The sequence below is a fragment of the Halichoerus grypus genome, chromosome 9 (assembly GCF_964656455.1).
Source record: "Halichoerus grypus chromosome 9, mHalGry1.hap1.1, whole genome shotgun sequence".
Taxonomy (NCBI): Eukaryota; Metazoa; Chordata; class Mammalia; order Carnivora; family Phocidae; genus Halichoerus; species Halichoerus grypus.
The window spans coordinates 134857882-134878299 of NC_135720.1; the positions used below are offsets into that span (position 1 = coordinate 134857882).

Here is a 20418-nt window from a genome sequence, read left to right on the forward strand (position 1 = left end):
CCTCTGAGTTGGCTCAGTGAGAATACCTACGGGGCCGAAGTACAGATACGGAAGTGCGGCTTAAACACTTCGGGGGCCTCTACTTGGCAACAACATGCTTTGACACCCTATAACAACGGGAACCTCTACAAAGAACAAGCCCACGAACAGGAAGGACGGCAGACTCAGACAAGAAATCCAAGTGGCGATGATGCATACGGTCACTGAGGTTTCAGAGTCTCACAGTGGTAACAGAAGCTGAGAGTGACATTCAGTGCTGGGGACAAGGAGACACCCAGGAAAACTCTATCTTGGAGAACGTTCCGGGGCCCCTCTTCTGTTCCCTTTGGCCGGGCATGGTTCTAGCCATCTGGCCTAGATTACATGGTCACGGGGGAAAAGCAGATTCAGAGACAAGAGGAGAGAAGTAGCGCATCCACCTCTACACGAATTTCAGAACCGCTACACTTTCCTCCTAGGATCATGAATGACTCTCTTCAAAGTTTATCAGTATTTTGATTTTTCAGGTGTTTCGCTACCCTTCTTGGCATCAATAAAAAATGATGCTCAATGCACTGAATGATTATAATCATGATAATAACAAAAAAATAGCAACATTTACTGAGCACTCACAATGTTGCCAGGCATTATGCTAAGTGCCTTCCGGTATCAATGTTGCCCTAGGGGTTAGGGATGAAAATAATTAATAAAACAAGGCTTCCTACACTTCAGAAGCCCAGAGCTGGAAGAAGAGAAAGACTCGTAAACACATTGTTACAGTGCAACTCCACCATCACCAATGAAGAGACAGTTCAGATCCCTGGTTTGACTCCTTTCTGCCTGTTTATCTCAATCTCTTACTGATTACTTTTTTGACTAGATACACTGATAGATACATAGGCTGGTACAAAAGTGCTCAAAAAACAGTTATCTATTACGCTTTTCCCCCCACAGCTTAATACTCTCCTGACTAAAGAGGGTTCAGCAGCGAGTGGTATGAAGGAATGTGACCTTAGCAGCCCTAGGTCCACACCCAAGTGAGGCATGGCCAAGCATGTGACTTACGCTCAGGCACTTGGCTGTCATTTCAGTCCTATTACCTATTTCAAATGAGACAGGGCCTCACCCAGTAGCTTGCAACAAGCAAGTTACTTAGAAGAGGCTGTGTTTATTCAAGCTGGGTAAAGCCAAGGAAAGATGGTAACAATGAGAAATGACCAATTGTGTTTCCTGCCAGGAGCTGATATACATTAAAAAAATAAAATAAAAGGAGATTTCTGAATTGTTCCTAACATTTATCTGTCTGCCCTGACTTGAGGAAGAGATGATATATAACCAACTAATCTGAAAACTGCAAGGCCTTATGGGCACATAGTTTACAATGTTAATAAAAACAACACATTTGGGCGCCTGGGTGGCTCAGTTGGTTAAGCATCCGACTCTTGATTTCGGCTCAGGTCATGATCTCAAGGTCCTGGGATTGAGCCCCGCGTCAGGTACTGTGCTCAACAGGGAGTCCGCTTGAGATTCTCTCTCTCCCACTGCCTCTGCTCCTCGCCTTACTCTCTCTCTCTCTAAAATGAATAAACAAATCTTTAAAAAATAAAAAATTAAATTAAATTAAAAAAACACATTTGGTTCTTCAAGTTTCACACTGGAAGAGATTTGCAGTCAAGGGCCAACTGGCTGACTGAGGCAAACAATGAGGCAGTAGCAATCACTGACTCTTACTTGTCTGCGTCCTCAGCTGGAGGTTGAGTTCCTGGGACAGAAGTCTGGTACCACTCATGGTGTCTTCACCATGCTTAGCATGCAGAAGATGCCAATCAACACAGAAATGCTGAATGGCAGGGAGATGACCTAAAACTGCAGGCAAGGACACCCTTCCCCACTCCGATACCACCAGCCAGGGGCCTTCAGGAACAGGGAGCTCCGGGCTGATCTTACCTCAGCCTGCGAGAGCTGCTCCTTCAGTTTCTCTACTTCCTCGCGCAGTTCCCGGATGACTTTGGCATTGGGGTCCTCATTCACGATGGCGTGGTTAACGATCCTTTTGGCTCGATCTGCATATCGCAAGGTGGAGAGGGTCTCTTCGTAGTTGTCTGCTGCTGGGCTAATGGTGGCTATCATAGAGGTCTGGCTGTTGCCTCCCAAATTGTCCTGCAAAATATTTCCAGTAGCATCTTAGGAAACAAGCCCCATTCTGTGCACAACACGTAGGATGAAAGCTGAAAACGTGCACGTGTGACATTCTCTGTGAAGAAAGAAATGTGTGGTGGAAATGGGTTTGTATCTCACAGATAATTGTATGCCGAGATGTGGTTTCTCTCTAGTCACAACGACGATGCCTGTCAAACAGCACTACCATGGGGTAAGAAGGGCAACAGAAGCGAGTTTTCATTCTACTTTCCTGGGAATCAGGATGACAGTACTGTCAGGGGTTGTTGTGTATTTGGTTAGCTCTGCACACACCTTTCAGCTACCAGTTCTGCAACTGGCAAGTTCTAGTTGGAAAGGAACAGCAGAACAATGATTACCTTAAGAAGCCAAGTGAGGACTGAATCTCGGTAAGGCACAAATTTGTTTTTGCCCTTGCCAGCTGCCTGGTCAGCCAGTGATGATATCACCAACCCCAAGGTTGTAAGTGATCTGCCGAGAGAAAAAAAATCTTTTTAATTAGCTTTAGAGAATATTTATGTTGTTTCTATAAAATAATAATCATTCCAGGGAATAAGTACGAAATATGCAGAACAACAAGGCCCTAACATTGATACAATCAAGTGTACATTAATTTGTCAAGAAGCTGAGAAAAAGAAAAACAAAAAAGTAACTCCATTCATTTAAAAGAATGAATTTAGAATCCCTGTAAGAATCTATTCGGTTCAGTCACAGGAACTGTGACTGTGAGACAGACATTTCAGAACCTGGAAACATACGTTTAAAAAAAATCACTCCAGAGAATTTTAATTGACTCCAAATATTACGGTGAAAGTCTGAACCATTTACTCTTTGGGGCTAATCTGGACCATCTGGGCCTCTCATTCTGTGTTCCATCATAACCACATAACTTGAAGAGAACCTTTCCCTGCAAGTTACAAGGTATATTCTGTTCATCTGTTAAAGCTAGCAAGCGTATTTCACAACTCAGTGTGGAGTTTGTACAGTCGTACAGAACAAAGACCTACCCAAGCAGAGGACAGCATATGGCTACTCTTTCAACACCTGCTACACAAAGCAGCACTGGGATCCCCTGCAAGCTGCTTAGAAACACAGACTCTTGGAAGCCTCCCCAGGCCTACTGAGTCAGAACAGGTTAAAGATATTTCCAGGTAATTCATAGGCACATGAAATTTTAAGAGGCCCTGGTTGAACAATACCCAAAGTGATACATGGATTTAGCTGCCTAGGCCCATGATTCTCAAAACGTGGTGCTGGGACCAGCAGCATCAGCAAGACTTGGGACCTTGTTACAAATGCACATTCTCAGGCCCCACTACACCCCAGACCTACAGACTCAGACACTTATAGTGGGACCCACCACTCTGCTTTAACCAGCCCTCCAGGTGATTCTGGTGCAGGCTGGAGTTCGAGAACCACTGGTCTAAGCTCATGAATGTTCCCTGGTAGTTAATACATGTTCCCTGCACCTGGAGAAAAGAGCACCATAGAAGCAACAGATTTGTGAAATTGAAGGATGAAGGACATTGTCCTGTGTCACAGTTAGTACCAAGTGCGCTTTTAAAAGGCAATCAACTGGATCCCAAGTTTAGCAGCCAGAAAAGAGCAGCCTCAGGAGATCTCTCAGGAGTACAAGGAAGCTTACAGGACATCACAAAGAGAAAATACTTTGTGAATGGTTAAAAAATTAAATGTTATTACTTATCTATAAAAACAAAAGAGCACATATCAGCAAGTAACCATAGTTTAGCATGAAAGACTAGATAGCTTTCTTTCTAATGTTAACAATAGACTTCCATGAAATGAATTGAAAGCATGTTTCTTGCAAAACATAATCACTCAAAGGTGAGTCATTTGAAAATCACTGAAATACAAAGGCAAATTCAAGAGGTCGAAAATGAGCCAGAATTTAATAATAGCCATTCCTGCAAAGTGACATAAATATGTACAATATAATTGACAGATTCAGTTAAATCCACCTCAAAAGAAATAAAAACATATGCCCACACAAAAACGTGTCCATGAATTTTCATAGCAGAATTATTCACAACAGCCAGAATGTAGAAACCACCCAAGTGTCTGTCTGTCAAATGATGAAGGGATGGATAAAATGTGGTGTCCTCACAATGGAATATTATTCAGCCACAAGAGAGGATTCTGATATAACCTACAACATGGATAAACCCTGAAAAATTATGGTAAGTGGAAGAAGCCAAACACCAAAGGCCAATGTCCTGGGTTGAACAGTGTCTACCCAAAATTCATGTTCACCAGAATCTCAGATGGATTCTTATTTGGAAATAGGGTCCCTGAAGATGTAATTAGTTAAGACGAGATCATACTGGCTTACAGAGGGCTGTAATCCAGTGACTGGTGCCTTATAAGAAAGAAGGCCACGTGAAGACACCCAGGGAACAGGGGAGGGGCCGTGTGAAAACAGAGGCACAGATGGGAGCAATGCATCTACAAGCCAAGGAAGGTCAAGGAGCTTCAGCGACCACTAGAAGGTAGGAGAGAGGCAAGAAACAGATTTTCCCTCTGAGCCCCAAGAAGGAACAAACCCTGCCGATCCCTTGATTTGGATTTCTGGCTTCCAGAACTATAAGGAAATCAATTTCTATTGTTGTAAGCCACCCAGTTAGTGGTAACCTTTTATAACACTGGGAAACTAATACAGCCACATATCGATTCCATTTATATGAAATACCCAGAATAGGTGAATACCCAGAAAAGAGATGAAGGTAGTGATTGTACAGGGCCGGAGGTGGTATAAATGGGGAATGACTTGGACACAAGGTTACTTTGGGAATGATGAAAATGTTTTCAAATTAGATCGTGATGATGGTTATACATTCTGAAAATAATAAAGCTGCTAAATTGTACATTTTAAATGGGAGATGAACCATGAGAGACTATGGACTCTGAGAAACAAACTGAGGGTTCTAGAGGGGAGGGGGGTGGGGGGATGGGTTAGCCTGGTGATGGGTATTAAAGAGGGTACATACTGCATGGAGCACTGGGTGTTCTATGCAAAAAAATGAATCATGGAACACTACATCAAAACCTAATGATGTAATGTATGGTGATTAACATAATAAAATAAAATTTTTAAAAAATGGTAAAGTATGCATATGTGAACTATTTCCCAATACAGTTGTTTAAAAAAAATTCAAGTTCAGGGGCACCTGGGTGGCTCAGCCATTAAGTGTCTGCCTTCGGCTCAGGTCATGGTCCCAGGGTCCTGAAATCGAGCCCCGCATCGGGCTCCCTGCTCAGCGGGAGACTGCCTCTCTCTCTCACACTCCCCCTGCTTGTGTTCCCTTTCTCGCTCTCTCTCACTCTCAAATAAATAAAATCTTAAAAAAAAAAAAATTCAAGTTCAAACACTCCATCACTCCTCCCAAAGATAACAAAAATAAGAAAGAAAATGGCAAAAATAAATTATTCGGACTACATCAAAATAAAAAGTTTCTGCACAAAGGAAACAATCAACAAAACTAAAAGGCAACCTACTGAATATGAGAAGATAGTTGCAAAGGACATATCCAATAAGGAACTGAAACAACTCAACACCCAAAGACAAATCATCCAATTTAAAAATGGGCAGAAGACATTAAAAGACATTTCTCCAAAGACATCCAGATGGCCAAAAGACACATGAAAAGATGCTCAACATCAGTCACCATCAAGGTAATACAAATCAAAATACAATGAGGTATCACCTCACACCTCTCAGAATGGCTAAAAATCAAGAAACAAGTGTTGGTGAGGATATGGAGAAAAAGGAACCTTCTTGCATAGCTGGTGGGAATGCAAACTGGTGCAACCACTGTGGAAAACAGTATGGAGGTTCCTCAAAAAATTAAAAATAGAACTACCCTACTATCCAGTAATCACACTAATGATTATTTATCCCAAAAATACTAATTCAAAGGGATACATGCACCCCTAGGTTTATTGCAGTGTTATTTACAATAGCCAAATTATGGAAGCAGCCCAAGTGTCCATCAACAGATGAATGGATAAAGAGGAGATATACACAATGGAATATTACTCAGCCCTAAAAAAGAATGAAATCCTGCCACTTCCAACAGCGTGGATAGAGCTAGAATGCTAAGCGAAGTCAGTCAGTTCAAGAAAGATGAATACCATATGATTTCACTCACATGTGGAATTTAAGAAACATGACGAGCAAAGGAAAAGAGAGAGAGACAGACAAACCAATTACCAAACTCTTAACTCTAGAGAACAAACTGATGGTCCCCACCAGAGAGAAGGGGGAATGGGAATGAAAGATTATACTTACCATGATGAAATAAAATTAAATTTAAAAAGAAAGAAAATGGCATGTGATATATATGAAATAGAAGAAAAACAGGAATTCAATATAAGGCAAAACCACATTTCCGCTTTAATAAAGAATACAGGGCAGCTTTCACATTTTGCAACTACTGGAATAAAATTTTCAGTTGAAAACTCTTTGAACTATTATCAGTTTTTAATACTTAAATACAGCAGAAAGTACTTTAATTCATCCGACTATAAAGAGCTCCGGGACTCCAAGGTCAGTATTAAGTGAACAGTGCCCTTCATACGCAAACGCGTTCTGGGGTTGTCATGTGTTTTTCCTCACTGAGAGAGAATGTGACGCTGTCTGGTGGCAACTGGTCCTACTTTCTAATTCGATAGTGTCAGGAATAAAAAGGGAAAGTTCCCGGCACTCCTAAACAAGGACACAAAAATCAAACGAGCGCTGTCAGAGAAAAAGGGAAACGGTGGCACAGCGTCAGCACCGCCCACGGCACCACGTGCACGCTGCGTCAGTACGTCGTATGTCGTCAGCACGTACAGCACGTGAGCGGCCTCAGCGGAGGGGCGGGGCTGGGCAGACACGATCACGTGACTCTGGGGCGTGGCAGATAAGGGCCTCCCGAATCCCTTTTGTGTGTACTTAGCTCTGTAACTTAGCCAGTTAGGGAAGCTTATCACTAGTGGAAGCTTTTTACCTGATAGTGTGCACACATTCAAAACAAGAACTCTCTCTCAACCTACTGTCCCTTTGGCGCAAAAAGAAAAAAACTGCAGGGTGAGGGGACTGCCCCGATGGGTGAGAGGTAACCAGGTCGCCCAGTGACCAGGGGGCCACGCCACCCCTCCTTGCTACCTTCCACCTGGGAGCAATGATCCAGGGGCTTGTGGGACCTCAAAAACTGTGTGTGAAAAGTGAACAGTGGGTTTACCTATTCTAACAGTAACTTTATTCCTAGGGAGTTTAAGAATATAATGAAATCACAAATTATGGATCCTGCTAGCGCTGTCTTATGCTGGAGGCAAATGGGCAGCTCAGGTTTCCAGGACAGCGTGGAGCTGTTTGCCAATTTGAGGGGCTGAAAAAATTGCTCCAGGAATCTTTCTAATTCTACCAAAGTACAGCTCCTTCCCTGAACCTAAGGGAGATGGAGACAGTAAGGAAACTCCTAACCTTTCCATAAGTTCTTGGGCTGGGGCAGTGGGCACAGAGTAAATGAGGAGAGGCTGAGTGAAGAGGACAGAAGGATTAGGCTAGGAGATAACGATTTGTGAACAGATAGCCATGTTTTAAGATAGAAATTTTAAAAATCTACCTATCTACTCTAACAATGGAGAATTTGAGATTAAGAAGAAAGTAAATAAAACTAGGAGGATCAAAAACAAAATAAAAGCAGCTCCAATAAATAAAATCAGTGAGAAGAACATGGTCATAATTCAGTTTTTGGTTTTCGTTTTTTTCCCTTTTCTGCACCTTCCTCCAATCTCCATAGTTTCCCTTGAAACCCAAACCACCAGATTCCTTCCCTTAGGAGTAGATATGATGTGAGTTATCTATACTCCCCAGGATGGATTTCAAATATATTATTTTACCTATTTTTCTAATGATCTTTTTCTAAGGTCGTAAGTGCAGTAGTTAGTTATTAAACCTTGCTACAGTTACCTGCATATATATTTCTCTATCTCTTTCTACTTAAGGTTGTGACTGCTTTGAGAGCAGAGACCATTCTACATCGTACCATTACTGTGCCTGGCTTACAAAAATCGGTCAGTCAATATCTCCACTGAGTGAAACTGAGTCTAAATACACTGAAGGACAGAACATGGATCTCTTTCTAAAAAGGACTGATTCAATGCTGGCTTTGGTACTCTCTGTGGATGTTGGCCCAATATCCCTTCTGCCTTTCTTACTTGCTAACAGAGCCCTGATTTTGCTGGGAAGCTAATGCTGGGCTAAAAACTCCACTTTTCAGAGTCCTCTGCAGCTCTGGGAAGCCATGAAACACAGCTCTGGCCAATGAGATGCAGGGTGACATTACTGGGTGGGGCTTCCAAGAAAGCTATTGTTCTGGTAGAAAAGGTACATATTCTGTAGACATAAGCCAGAAGCCAGTGGTCCTTTGCCCTTCCTTTCCCCCTCTTGTGTGGAACACAGATAAGGCTACAATGCCTGGAATGATAGAGTCATCTTGAGGTCATGAGGACAACGTGAACACACACTAAGGTTTGTCGAGCTGGGTGCCTGACAGCATTTTTGAGGTGCTATACCAGCTTCTGGACCTCTTGTTGAAAGTGAGGAAAAGGAATCCATCATCTGGTCGTCACTATAGCTGTTGCTTACAGCAGAATGCAATCCTTGCCTTTTAAAGAATTAGTTGAAAGATGATGAAGTTAGTGGACTTGAGTTAGTACTTTTCCCCAGTTAAGTCTCCACTCTTAACAGTAAAGGCGAAATGCAAAGAGTACGTTTGGCAAAACAGGGGCAAGGACAATCCCATCTCATGGCAGGAGAGGAAGGAAAGCTGTGATCATGCAGAACAGGCCTCGTTCCACCCCCCACTGGTTTCCGGTGGCCGATTTGAGTCATTCAAATCCAGCAAAGTGCGTCTAACAAGAACCATTCCCTTCCGTTTCAAGTGCCGTGGTGAAATCAAGGACACACGAACATCTCCCAAAATGAGTTCTTTTGATTATTTGTTCTGGAGATTTTAATAGATGTAATACCTATAATTCTGTCATCAAAAAAGTTCAGGGACTAAGTTACAGCTATATAGGATTCGTGAATCTCCGAAGGGAGATTTTTTTTTAAGCAGCCTTTATCAAAATTATTTGTCCAAGGATCCTTTTCTTCCCAGAGCCACTCGAGGAACTAGTATTTCCCAAAATTGCTTTGAGAAACACTGAAGTCACAATGTCACATGCCCCAGAACATGTGGCTACTGCCTCCCAAGGAGATTTTTGATCTGTCCTTTGTGGGTCTCTCATATTAAATGCAAAGATGTTTATTCAGATTGGACCCTGCAATGTGTAAGTGGTAAATTGATGAGGACCCCCACCAACCCTTGAATAATGGACAGAACCAGGCCACTTTTACTCTCCCCAGGTACGAGTTCATGTTCGGTTATGCAGGCAATACCCAGTTAAGCGAGACTGCCGAGAAGAAATGATTAAGAGTCATGGGAAGTACTCAAGAAGAAAAAAAAGAGGATTGAGTCACATGACACATTAGAAATACTGTGCTTATAATTTATTACATTGTAACATAAATTATTTGACAGAATCTTAAGAATAACATATATTTGTATCCCTAGAACAAATGTTGAGTAGAACCCATTTGGGGAAATGGTTCATATATACTTTATTATCAACCACAGTGATTGAAACGAACTGAGACCAGGAGTGATACTCATTAGATGGACATTGCTGGCATTTAATAACTGGCCATTGCTGAGATTAAGATGGAACCATTTTCAATGACATTCCCAGGGGTTTTAGCGAGCGCCCCATGATCTGAATGAGCGCTCCGAGAAGCTGGCCCGCCGGACTCTGGTGGCAGGGACAGACTTCCTCACTCCACCCTCAACAGACAGGTGGAGCAACAGCCTTGAGTTTTCAGATGTACTGCCCTGTGAGGATGGTCTACAGACCTATTCCCCCCACACCCTGCACAGGCCATGGTGGTGCAGCCATGCCCTGCCTCAGCTCTGCAAATGAAGGAATAATGTGTGCTTTAAAGCTCTTAAGAGCTTAAGGAGAGATGAAGCTCCTAAATCCATAGCCCATTAAGCAGACACTAATGTCTCTGTGAAGTCCCTGACAGGTCTGCTTAAGAGGATTACTAATGTTCCATCAAAAGAAGCCCAAATAGGAGGCCGAGAGAAAGCTTAGGAAACATGTCAGAGATTTCTTTAATTTTAGCACTCAACGGGGCACTGGTTTTAAGGCTTAAAAAGCCATCTGTGGAGCTATCAGGCAGCCCTTTCAATTTATTATTTATTTTACCTGTGTCTCTACTACAGAGCTTACTACATGCTGGGCCCTGTTCTAAGAAGCACTTACTAATAGTAACTAATTTAATCCCCGTAATAGCCCTGCTCACAGGGCTGTTTCCTCAGCCATGTTTTACAGCTGACAAAACTGAGGCACACAGAGGTCACTCGGCTAGAAATTCCGCCCTCCCCGAACTTTCCGGCCGTCGTCCCTGGGCTCCCGCTGCACCCACGGCCTGAATGTGGTCATGCCAGCCCTCAGTCCTTCCCCGTCGGATCCTGACCTTCCCGAGGCCAGAGCCCCGGCTACTCCTCCCCGTGCTCTCATACACCGCCAGTGCCCAATACATACTGGCTTCACGGATCAAAAAGGGACAGGTGAGCACCCCTCGTCTGAAACCCTTGGGGCCACGTGGGTATGGAAATGCAGAATACTTTGAATTTAGGAAGTGCACTGCCTGCATTGTACATGACCACCACGGACAGATCTGGGACAGCAGGCCGTAATAAAACCCACCAGCATTTCTGTGGCTAAACTTACAAATGGCCACGCTAAATGAGTAAACAAACACTCTGAACGCAGATAACGACTACAGACAGCCTCACGAGAGTTCCGGTGAGGCTCTACCAACAGGTAAGCTGTGAAGAAAAAAAGAAAAGCGCTTGTTCAGAGCATTCCGGATTTTGGAATGGCAGGCAAGGGATGGAGGGCCCATTTCCATGAAGGTCTCCCACACACCTCTGCAGACGTCAGGGCACCGTGTAATGGCAAGATGTCCCGTGCATGCTACGTCCCCATGACCACAATGAGAACCTGGAGGACACCTACTGGAGACCTGGGTCCGGAGTGGGCTCTTGGGGCATGTGCACCTACTCGGGGAGACCAGAGAGGTGTGTGGGGTAAAGAAAACAGCCCTGGACTAAGGCATAGTGGAAAAGATTCAGAGGCAACTCTAGTCCCTCTGAGCCAGTTATTTTGGGAAAAGCACAAGACCAACTCGGCAAACATCCACAGGCTGGTAAAGGTGTCATAAAAAAAAAATAGTTCCATGCTTCAGTGTTGGCTTATGTAGAATTTCACAGCGTTGTCTGGCCCCACCCCCCAAAAATCCTCCTTCCTTTCATTTTTTCAAATGAAGTGACCTCCTGTTGTCCTCAACTGTGTGCTCCTCAAGGGCAGCCATCATGCTGTGACAAATAACCATAAACTCGGTGGCTTAACAGAACACGAAGCTATTACAGCTATTATCTTATAGTTCTGGAAGGCCAGAAGTCCAGAGCGTGTCTCACTGGGCTAAGAAGTGTCAGCAGGGCTGCACTCCTTCTGGAGGCCGTCAGGACAGACTGTCGCCCTGCCTGCTCCATCTCCCTCAGGCCGCCTGCGTTCCTTGGCTCACGGTCCCTTCCTTCACCATCAAACGGGAAATGGAAGGTGAAGGCTTTCTCACCCCACATCACTCTGACCAGCTCTGGGCCTCCTACCTCCCTCTTTCACTTTTCAGGAGCTTTGCTCTTAGAGCAGGCTCACCTGGATAATCTCCTCATCTCAAAATCTTAAATTAATCACATCTGCCAAGTTCTCTGCCTTGCACTGTCACACACGCACAAGTTTTGGGAATTAGGATCAGGATTAGGGCATATTTGGGGGGTGGGTGGGGAGGCAGTCGTGTCTACAAGAATATCTAAATTTCTTTTGCATCGCCAGCATCTAATGCAGCGCCAGGCACATAGCAGAGACTTAATAAATGTCCGCTCAGCTTTTATTCATATTACTTAAATGTCTCCAAGCATTAGTTCCCTCATCTATAAACAGAGATAAAAATACCTATTAGGAGCCTCACATGAAATAATGCACATGAAAGTGCTCTGATAACTGTAAAGAACCCCCAAAATGAAGATCAGATCTCACTGACTAGTAGTAGGAAATCCACATATTCATTTGTGAAAGAGCTAGTATATAAGTAAACAGCAGGATGCTGAGAGCATTTGATGCAATTCAGTAAGGCATTATGGAAGACAGTCGCCGGGGGATCTAAATCATGTTATTATGTGGCTTCGAGGTAGTCCGATTTGGGACAGTACATAATTCAGTGCCCAAATTTAAGAGGGCACTATTAACGTTTACTCTGGGACCAAAGTATCAGCTAGGACTCTTGCAGGCAAACAGAACACATTGTCACCCCACATACTACACGGGGCTCTGGGGCCAGACTGCTTGCAGCCAAATCCAGATCCACGCTTAGAGCTTTGAGACTTGGGGCACATTATTTAACCCCCTCTCTGTCTTGGTTTCCTCTTCTGTAAAATAGGGATAACAGACCCCCCCCCCCCAATGCTGGTGTGAGGATCAGACGAGTGATTCCATATGGAGCATTCAGAACAGCACCCAGAACACACTAAGAGGTCAGCATAAGTTAGCGATCATTATACAGCAAAGCCAGCCGTACTCTACATTCTCACAAATTCTCGGCACAGAACTCCTAGTGTTTTCCCACAAGCCCAGCCAGAAGGCAAAGGGCTGGCATGGCTTAGCACCAGTAAACACATCTCCCCGGACAGGTGACAATCTTTTCGTTGATACCTGCTCCCTCATACCCCCATTTCTGCTTTCCCATCCCCGCCCTTGAGCTCACTGTGGAGGGCCGAGCTGCGGTGCCGGCCTGCGCTCCTACAGTGCTTGGTCATGAAATACAGCCAAGCCCTTTGTTATTAGAGCAGGAGACAGGATGACTGGAAGATTAACTCCCTAAAGCAGCAGTCTCTGCGGTGAGTGCTGTTGTGTCCAGCTGATAGAGGGGGTGATATTTCCCTTCTAATTTTAAACTTCAGCACACTAAAATTATAATGTGCTCGCGTCATTTTAAAATGCAAGCTGCACAAACACGTTCCTGCATAGACTGCCTCTTGTCACCTTCTGTCCTAAACGAAACCCAAGTTATTATGTCTCAACAGAGAGATGTTACAAGTACAAACTCAACTGCTTTCTGCTGAGCTTGGAATAATGATAATGATCATGCTATCTGCACAGATTATAAAAATATTAGCTACAGCAATTAATACTGATTCAGTGCACAGTTCGAGCCAGGCATTGTTCAAAGCGCATCCTGGGCACGTAAGCTCCAACAAGTCTATGAAGTAGGGACTGTTACGATCCCCATTTACAGATGAGAAAAAGAAAGCACAGAGAGGTGAAGGGAAGGACGAAACTCTGGCAGTCTGACTTGACACTTCACACTCTTAAACACAAACTCTGCTCCCTCTTGAGCGGGAAAGCAAACACCCCTCTGGCATGGCAGGAGCCGTCCTGGGATACTGCATTACTGAAAAGAACAAGTCCTCCACTTGTCTGTGCGTTTGCTGTGCCCTCTGTGCCCGTTGCCGGCATCTCCTTTGTCTGCCTGGCAAACTCCTACACAGCCCGTACCACCCCGCTCTCTTCCAGCCCCCAGGACAGCACTGGGCGCACCGCAGGCTCCCAAGGCACAATGTGAGATTTCAGTGTGGCAGCGATCCAGCAACTGTTCAATTCTGTTAGGCACTGATGTTTAAACAGTATCAGCTGTACAAAGGGAGTCAAAGCAGGTTTTCTTTTCAGAGCAAGCTTCTCAGGTGAATTTAAGATATGATTTGAGTGACAAGGGCTGTGACTGGCATGTACCTGAGATTACATTAGACATGATGATGACACGCACAGGGCTGCAACGCATAGCTTCACACAAACCTCATGCATTTCAGGAGAGGTAGGGCTGTTGGTTTTCTTCAACTCCATTTACTAAAGCTACACAGACTCAGAAGCACCTGCCACCAGAACCATCTGCTCCCTTCCAGGGCCACAAGCCCCGCTCCCCACCCCCGGACACAGGGGAAGCTGGGTGTGCGGCTGCAGTGTGGCACCCGAGCCCACCGGCCACCTTACTTGTTAATGTTGCTGCCTTCTTTGAGTCGCTCTCCCGCAGCTCCTGTTTTGGACACTCTTTCACTACCCGCCAGGTCCACCAGGCTGACCTTACTGACCTTCTCTCCCGAGTTCTGGGTGCAGGGAACAAGAGAGAAACAACACACGTGAGTGCAAATGCACACGTCCACGCCGATGTCTGCACGGTAACTGAGGGCAGCCGGAGTAGCCCTGCCCCCACAATAGGGCAGCGGAGGAGCTAGGTGGACTCGCGATTTCATGGTCAAATTTATTTTTTTTAATTTTTACTTTTTTGAAGTTTTATTCGTTCAAGTCATCTCTACACCCAAGTGGGGCTCGAACTCACGACCCTGAGATTAAGAGTCACATGCTCGTCTACCTGGGTCAGCCAGGCGCCCCATCACAGTCCAATCCGGACCGGTGCGCGTCTACTTTGTAGCTGGGCAGCAAGCCCGCTCAGCTTTCCAGGATGCGGTCAGAGAGCCGGGGATTTTCTGTGCCTCTGAGGAAACACGTGAGGATTCCTGCATATTCAGGTCAAATGCCTCTTCTTTTGAAAAAGTGTTCTTTAGGCTAAATGTTGTGGTTTCCTCCTTAATAGCCCTTAATGGCTATGAGGTAGACTCCGTTGTTTTTAGGGGAATTTCGGGATGAAAGGATACATATTAAAAGCTGTATGGTGACATCATCATGCTGTTCAGGGAGTTTACACAAGAAACCCAATTTAAAAAAAAAAGTTATATATAAAGGAAGACCTGATAAATTGAACGATTTAAGTAAAGTAGCTTATTTAGTAAGCAGCAAAGCCAGCATAAAATCCACCCATGAAACCCTTCACCCCTGCAGGGTATTTGCGTTCTCTTCCTGCACTGAAGGCTCTCCCCAGGCCCTCACCCCGGACTGCAGGTCATAAAGTGTCTGTGTGATTACGATGTTGAACACAGCATGGGAGCGGCTGCTTTCCTCATTCATGTTGGTCGCAGCTACCGTCCGAGACTTATTTCCCTCAGACATCAATGACTCAATATCCTACAAGCAAAGCAGAAGGAACACAGGATAAGCGCAAACACGGGAATGCAGTCCTGCCCCGCAGGTGCACGGATTAATTACAAGCCCGGGACGTGCTCGGCCCCGCCCTCCCGTAAGGACCGCCCCCCCGTCTGCCTTCCGTGGCGAAGCGGGTGAGCCTCCACCTCTCTCACCGCCTTCCGGAATATGAAATGTTCCCCCCATTCTGGCCATCCCGCAATTGTCCCCTTTCTCTGTTTGGCGCCTCTTTTTTCCCTTTGCAAGTTCCTGGGGGAGAAAGGAGCTAACGTTTATGGAGCACTCTAGAAACTCACTATAAGGTCGTGACCTTAGGTGATTGTAACTCTCCTGTGCTTAACGACTCTACAGAGCTATCGACCTCTTGTTTATGTCGCCGCCTCGGCAGGGAACGCTCCTTATTCATCTTTGAACACCTAGAACCCACGGGCTCTTACACATGTCAGATGCATGAACTTTATAATAAACAAGTATTCCCCTGATGTTACCCACAGAACACGGACGTTCACAGAGCTCAAGTAACTTCTCCCACATCTAGTAAGGCAGAGCGGGGATGCAAATCACAAGCTCCTTGGCTCTTACTAATAGGGTGAGATGAACACGGACCCCGACCACACTAAGCTGTGAGCCACACACCTGAGCAAAGGTGCTGACTTTTAGCACCTTTACGCCAGAGAGGTTTCCCTTCATTTCAGAATCTAGGTGCTTTTAAAGTGATGGCTGTACTCTGTTTCTCATTTGAGTGATACTAAAAATGTCTTCATCTAAATGGCCGGGGGGAGTTAGCTCACAGATTAATTTTTGTCATACTGAGTCGGAGGGGATGGTGGGACGGCCACAAGCCCCAGAGAGAATGACTAGGCAGAGGACAGCTTCACGCACTCTTGGGCCGGCATTCTCCAGCAACACAGAGTGGGCCGTTTTGGGGGGTTTCTGAAGCAATGACAATAGAAGTAAGGCTAAAACATCAAGTTGGGATGTAAAAAGGCATACAAGTCAAGGAGCAGGAAAAGGAGACGGGTCCGTCAGTGGAGAGAGGAGCGACTCAGAAAAATAGAACCAGAAGACTGAAAATAATGGAAATGAGCACAGAAGATCCTGTCAGCAGGAAGGGAATGAATGGATTACCCAACGCTGCTTATGTGCGTCCAGGTTTCTCTAGAAGGACGTCACTGACAACCTTGGGGAGAAGAGTTTCAACAAGGTGGCATGAAAGAAAATACTCAGCAGTTCACACTGGTGAGCCTCTTGGCTGCACCATCACGCCTTCACGACAAAGTAGGCTGAAGCCCTTTCTTTCCGTGTAGGGTGTGTCGCCTTCACGACAAAGCAGGCTGAAGCCCTTTCTTTCCGTGTAGGGTGTGTTGCTACCGGGTTTCTGGACCATGCATGGTACCAATATGCTACGAAGCACACACATAAAAATACACTCAACATTACCTACACATTTCAGTTTACTTTTTTTTTTTTAATGACACTTACCTCAAAACTAGTGACAGCCAGCTGGGATAAACCGTCTACATATGGTCCCAAAACTTTATGCTCTCGAACTTTAAGAGACTGTCTATTCCTTTGGGAGGAAGGAAATAGGAATGAATGAATCAGACCAAACTGGGAAGCTTTTCTTTCTTTTTAGGTACTCAAAAACTAAGGTTGCAATTTTTTTAATGATCAAAAAATATTCTAAAAGCTACTTTATTTGGATTAGGAAAACAGCATTCCTTATGAGGAATGTCTTTTATACTCTGATTTCTATTTAAAGTAACTTACTATTTAAAACATTCTATCTCTACTCCCAAACTAAACAGCCAGCACACAGAATTCGAGGGTAAGCTAACTTGCTTGCTTTAGTCGATGAACTTCAGTTTTAACAGGAGGAAAAAAAAAAAAAGAAGAAGGAAAGAAAACAAAGGAAAGAACATGCAGAATTAAATTTAACCTTAAGATTATTTCATACACAAGCACACTCCCAGTTTCAGTAAATCATGTCTAAAGGTTTTGATCAAGTAGTGAACAATATTAAAGTATTTTAATTTGCATCTTTAAGGCTGAACTGATTTATGCTGCTTCTATGCTAACAATTTTATACAGAAAGTGATAGAGCAGGAAAGCAATTGTTTGCAGTTACTGATATTTATCCTATATTTAGAATTGGCTCTGCTGGTGAACACTTTAAGACTTCTTAAAATTTTTAAATGACAAACCTGGTTTGGGACCCATTTAAAGCTTATCAACACATATTGAGATTAAAAGCAAATCTATATATATTATGAGTATATTGCATTTGTCACCTTTTCCATTGCATCAGATATTGATCACCTTTCAAATCAAGTGTCGATGTTTGGCATCACTTAAGTGTGGAAAAACGGAACTAAGGATCACTGAGTGCTTCCCAAAGTCATGGCACTGTTCCCTAAGAACTTTTTAGTTATCCCATTTAATCTTACAGTAACCTACAAAGTAGGTTTTACTGCCTTTACTGATGAAGAATTCAATGTGACAACAAGCAATTCTGTGTACTCTAAATGGGGGCAGATCAAATGCACATCTTCAAGAGAGCTAGCGGGATGCACACGGATCTGAGACTCTACTCACTCGCCTTGCACAACCAGAGATTCTTGAATGCTATTCTGGAGCCAGAAAAAGTAACCTAGCACAGTATCAAGTGCCTGTGATGGTGTCTCACACAGGGCATTCTTGTACACTGCTGGTGGGCTGTGAACTGGTACGAGTCCTTTGAAAGACAATTAGGCAGGACCTCCTAACGCCAAAAATTCAGTATCCTGTTGCCCACAGGTCCACCCCAGATGTATTCCCTAGGAACTCCTACATTTGCACACCCAGAGAACTGTACAAGAATGCTCAGAGTAGCACTGTAGCAGTAAAAAGTAGAAACCACACAAGTGATAGCAGATGAGATAGACTATGGTATAATCATACAATGAAACACCAAAGAGCAGTAAAAGTGAATGCATTATTACTTCATGTATCAGAATGAGTGAATCATTAAGAAGAAAACAGCAAGTCAACAAAGGACATATATATTATGATCTCCCTTACACAAAGTTTAAAATTGTGCAAAATTCTGTGTAAACTCTAAGGAGGATGAAGATAATGAGAAATGTAAAATTCATCATTGTGGTTACCTTGGAGAGGGTAGGGAATGGAATGGAATCCAAGAGAATCATAAAGGGGTTCCAAAATATTGGTCATGTTCCATTTATTAAGCCAAATGATAAGTAGGACGGTCAATTTTATTATTCTTTGTATCTTACATGTATTATAAATGTTCTTTCATATGCAAATAGTTAATAACTTTAAAGTCAATATAAACATTTCCTATGATTGGTTCACTTCCTTATCACCTACAATTCCGATCTTATGATGATACCCTTGATTACCAGCTGCTAAAAGCATTTAAAAATAATTCAGGATACTGAATTGAATTTAGAGAATGAGCTCAACACTCCCCCCGCCTCCTGGAGACTTGAAACACAGGATCAAAATACACCAAAGTATTAACAATGGTTATTTTTGAATGGTGGGATTATAGGTCATTTTTATTTCTTCTTATACTTTGCCTATTTTCTAAATTTTCTATGAGTATGTATTATTTTTAAATCAGCAAAAAAATTTTTTTATGAATCAAACTCATCTGGTTTTTATCACCTAGTTTTTAAAAAATACCCATGCTTGGGATTCCCCTTGGGGCCACGGAATCATGGTCTCAATAGGTGGGGCTCAGGCCAGTGTATGCTTCAAAAGCCCCCCAACATGATTCCAGCGCACAGCCCAGGAAGAGAATGCTTGTCCAGGCTGGTTCCAGCACTTACCTCCAATGTAGAGCTGCTGCCTTCCAACATGAATCGGAGGACCACTGCGTCATTCTTAACTCAATTTTTATGAACAAGCCATGGTAGCAAAAATAATACCGATAGTAAAAATATCTTTTTAAATGGCATACGTAAGCAACTTTACACATGAATACAGGATCAACCATACATACTGGGTATACCAGTAGGCTTTGAGAAGCAGATGACTTCTCAGTGAATGAACTGAAACCACAGTAGTGACCAAATAAATATATTCACTTGCAGTTTTAACTTAAGGATCATTTACAATTATTACTCCCATGACAAGCTTAATTTCAATCACTAACTTACCCTTTGGGGTCTAAAAGATCCCGAACTTTCTCATTATAAATTTCCATATAGGATACTTCGACTTTAAAGGTCTGTGACTCATTTTGCTCTAGAGAGATCCTTTTAAATAAAGCACAGCAGAGCCTTGGAATAAGGCCCAGCTGCTCAGCACTGCCCATCATGGAGAAGGATTTTCCTGAACCTGAAGAAGAGCAAGCAGAAAGGAAGGAGGACCACAGAGGGAGTGAAACATAATGCTTCCACATGACGAGGTCTCTACATTTATCTGCCAGGGTCACAGAGCAGAAGCGGCAAACGCAGCCTCACGCCCATGCCCCTGGACAGCAAGGCTACTATTCTTTCTGTAACGCTCACAACCTCCAGCTTGATGGAGGGATGCCTACAAATAGAACCACTATGAATATGTAATCTTGAGAAGTATGTATAGTGAATGTCAACTATACATTATTGAGTAACACAGACAGTACTTTACCCCCACAATATTTTATGTTTGTGAAAATGCTTTGATACGTGTTCTCTTGTCTGAGTCTCATAGCTGTCCTGTGATGGGACAACAGGCAGTATTAGTGGGACTTATTCTAACTTTCTTGCTGAAGCAGTGTTAACGGCTGAGCCCCTAGCGAACTTCTGCTCTGCACGTTCCAAGCACCTGCCCCACAGTCTCGGTTTAATAATCCATTAGCACTCCTGTGTCCCAGGGAAGGTCCTCCACATAGGATGATACCAAGAGTTGTTCTATGGCTTTTTACTATAACCTTTATACTGAGAAAGTGGTAATTATTTTTCTATTTCAAATACAGGTTAAAGCTATAATTTAGGAAAATGACATTTAATAGTT

The 20418-nt window shown here is 43.7% G+C and overlaps 1 protein-coding gene across 5 annotated transcripts in view; it reads right to left on the minus strand.

Moving 5' to 3' along the window:
- Positions 1-20418, minus strand: part of KIF13A (kinesin family member 13A) — a 206778-nt gene that overhangs the window by 65921 nt on the left and 120439 nt on the right. For all 5 annotated transcript variants that reach the window (XM_078055730.1, XM_078055727.1, XM_078055728.1 and 2 more), the window contains exons 6-11: positions 19581-19761; positions 16900-16987; positions 15265-15399; positions 14371-14483; positions 2517-2628; positions 1927-2139 (exon numbers count right to left, since the gene is read on the minus strand). In XM_078055730.1, the coding sequence (XP_077911856.1) occupies positions 1927-2139; positions 2517-2628; positions 14371-14483; positions 15265-15399; positions 16900-16987; positions 19581-19761 (842 nt within the window). The remainder of the gene's footprint in view (positions 1-1926; positions 2140-2516; positions 2629-14370; positions 14484-15264; positions 15400-16899; positions 16988-19580; positions 19762-20418) is intronic.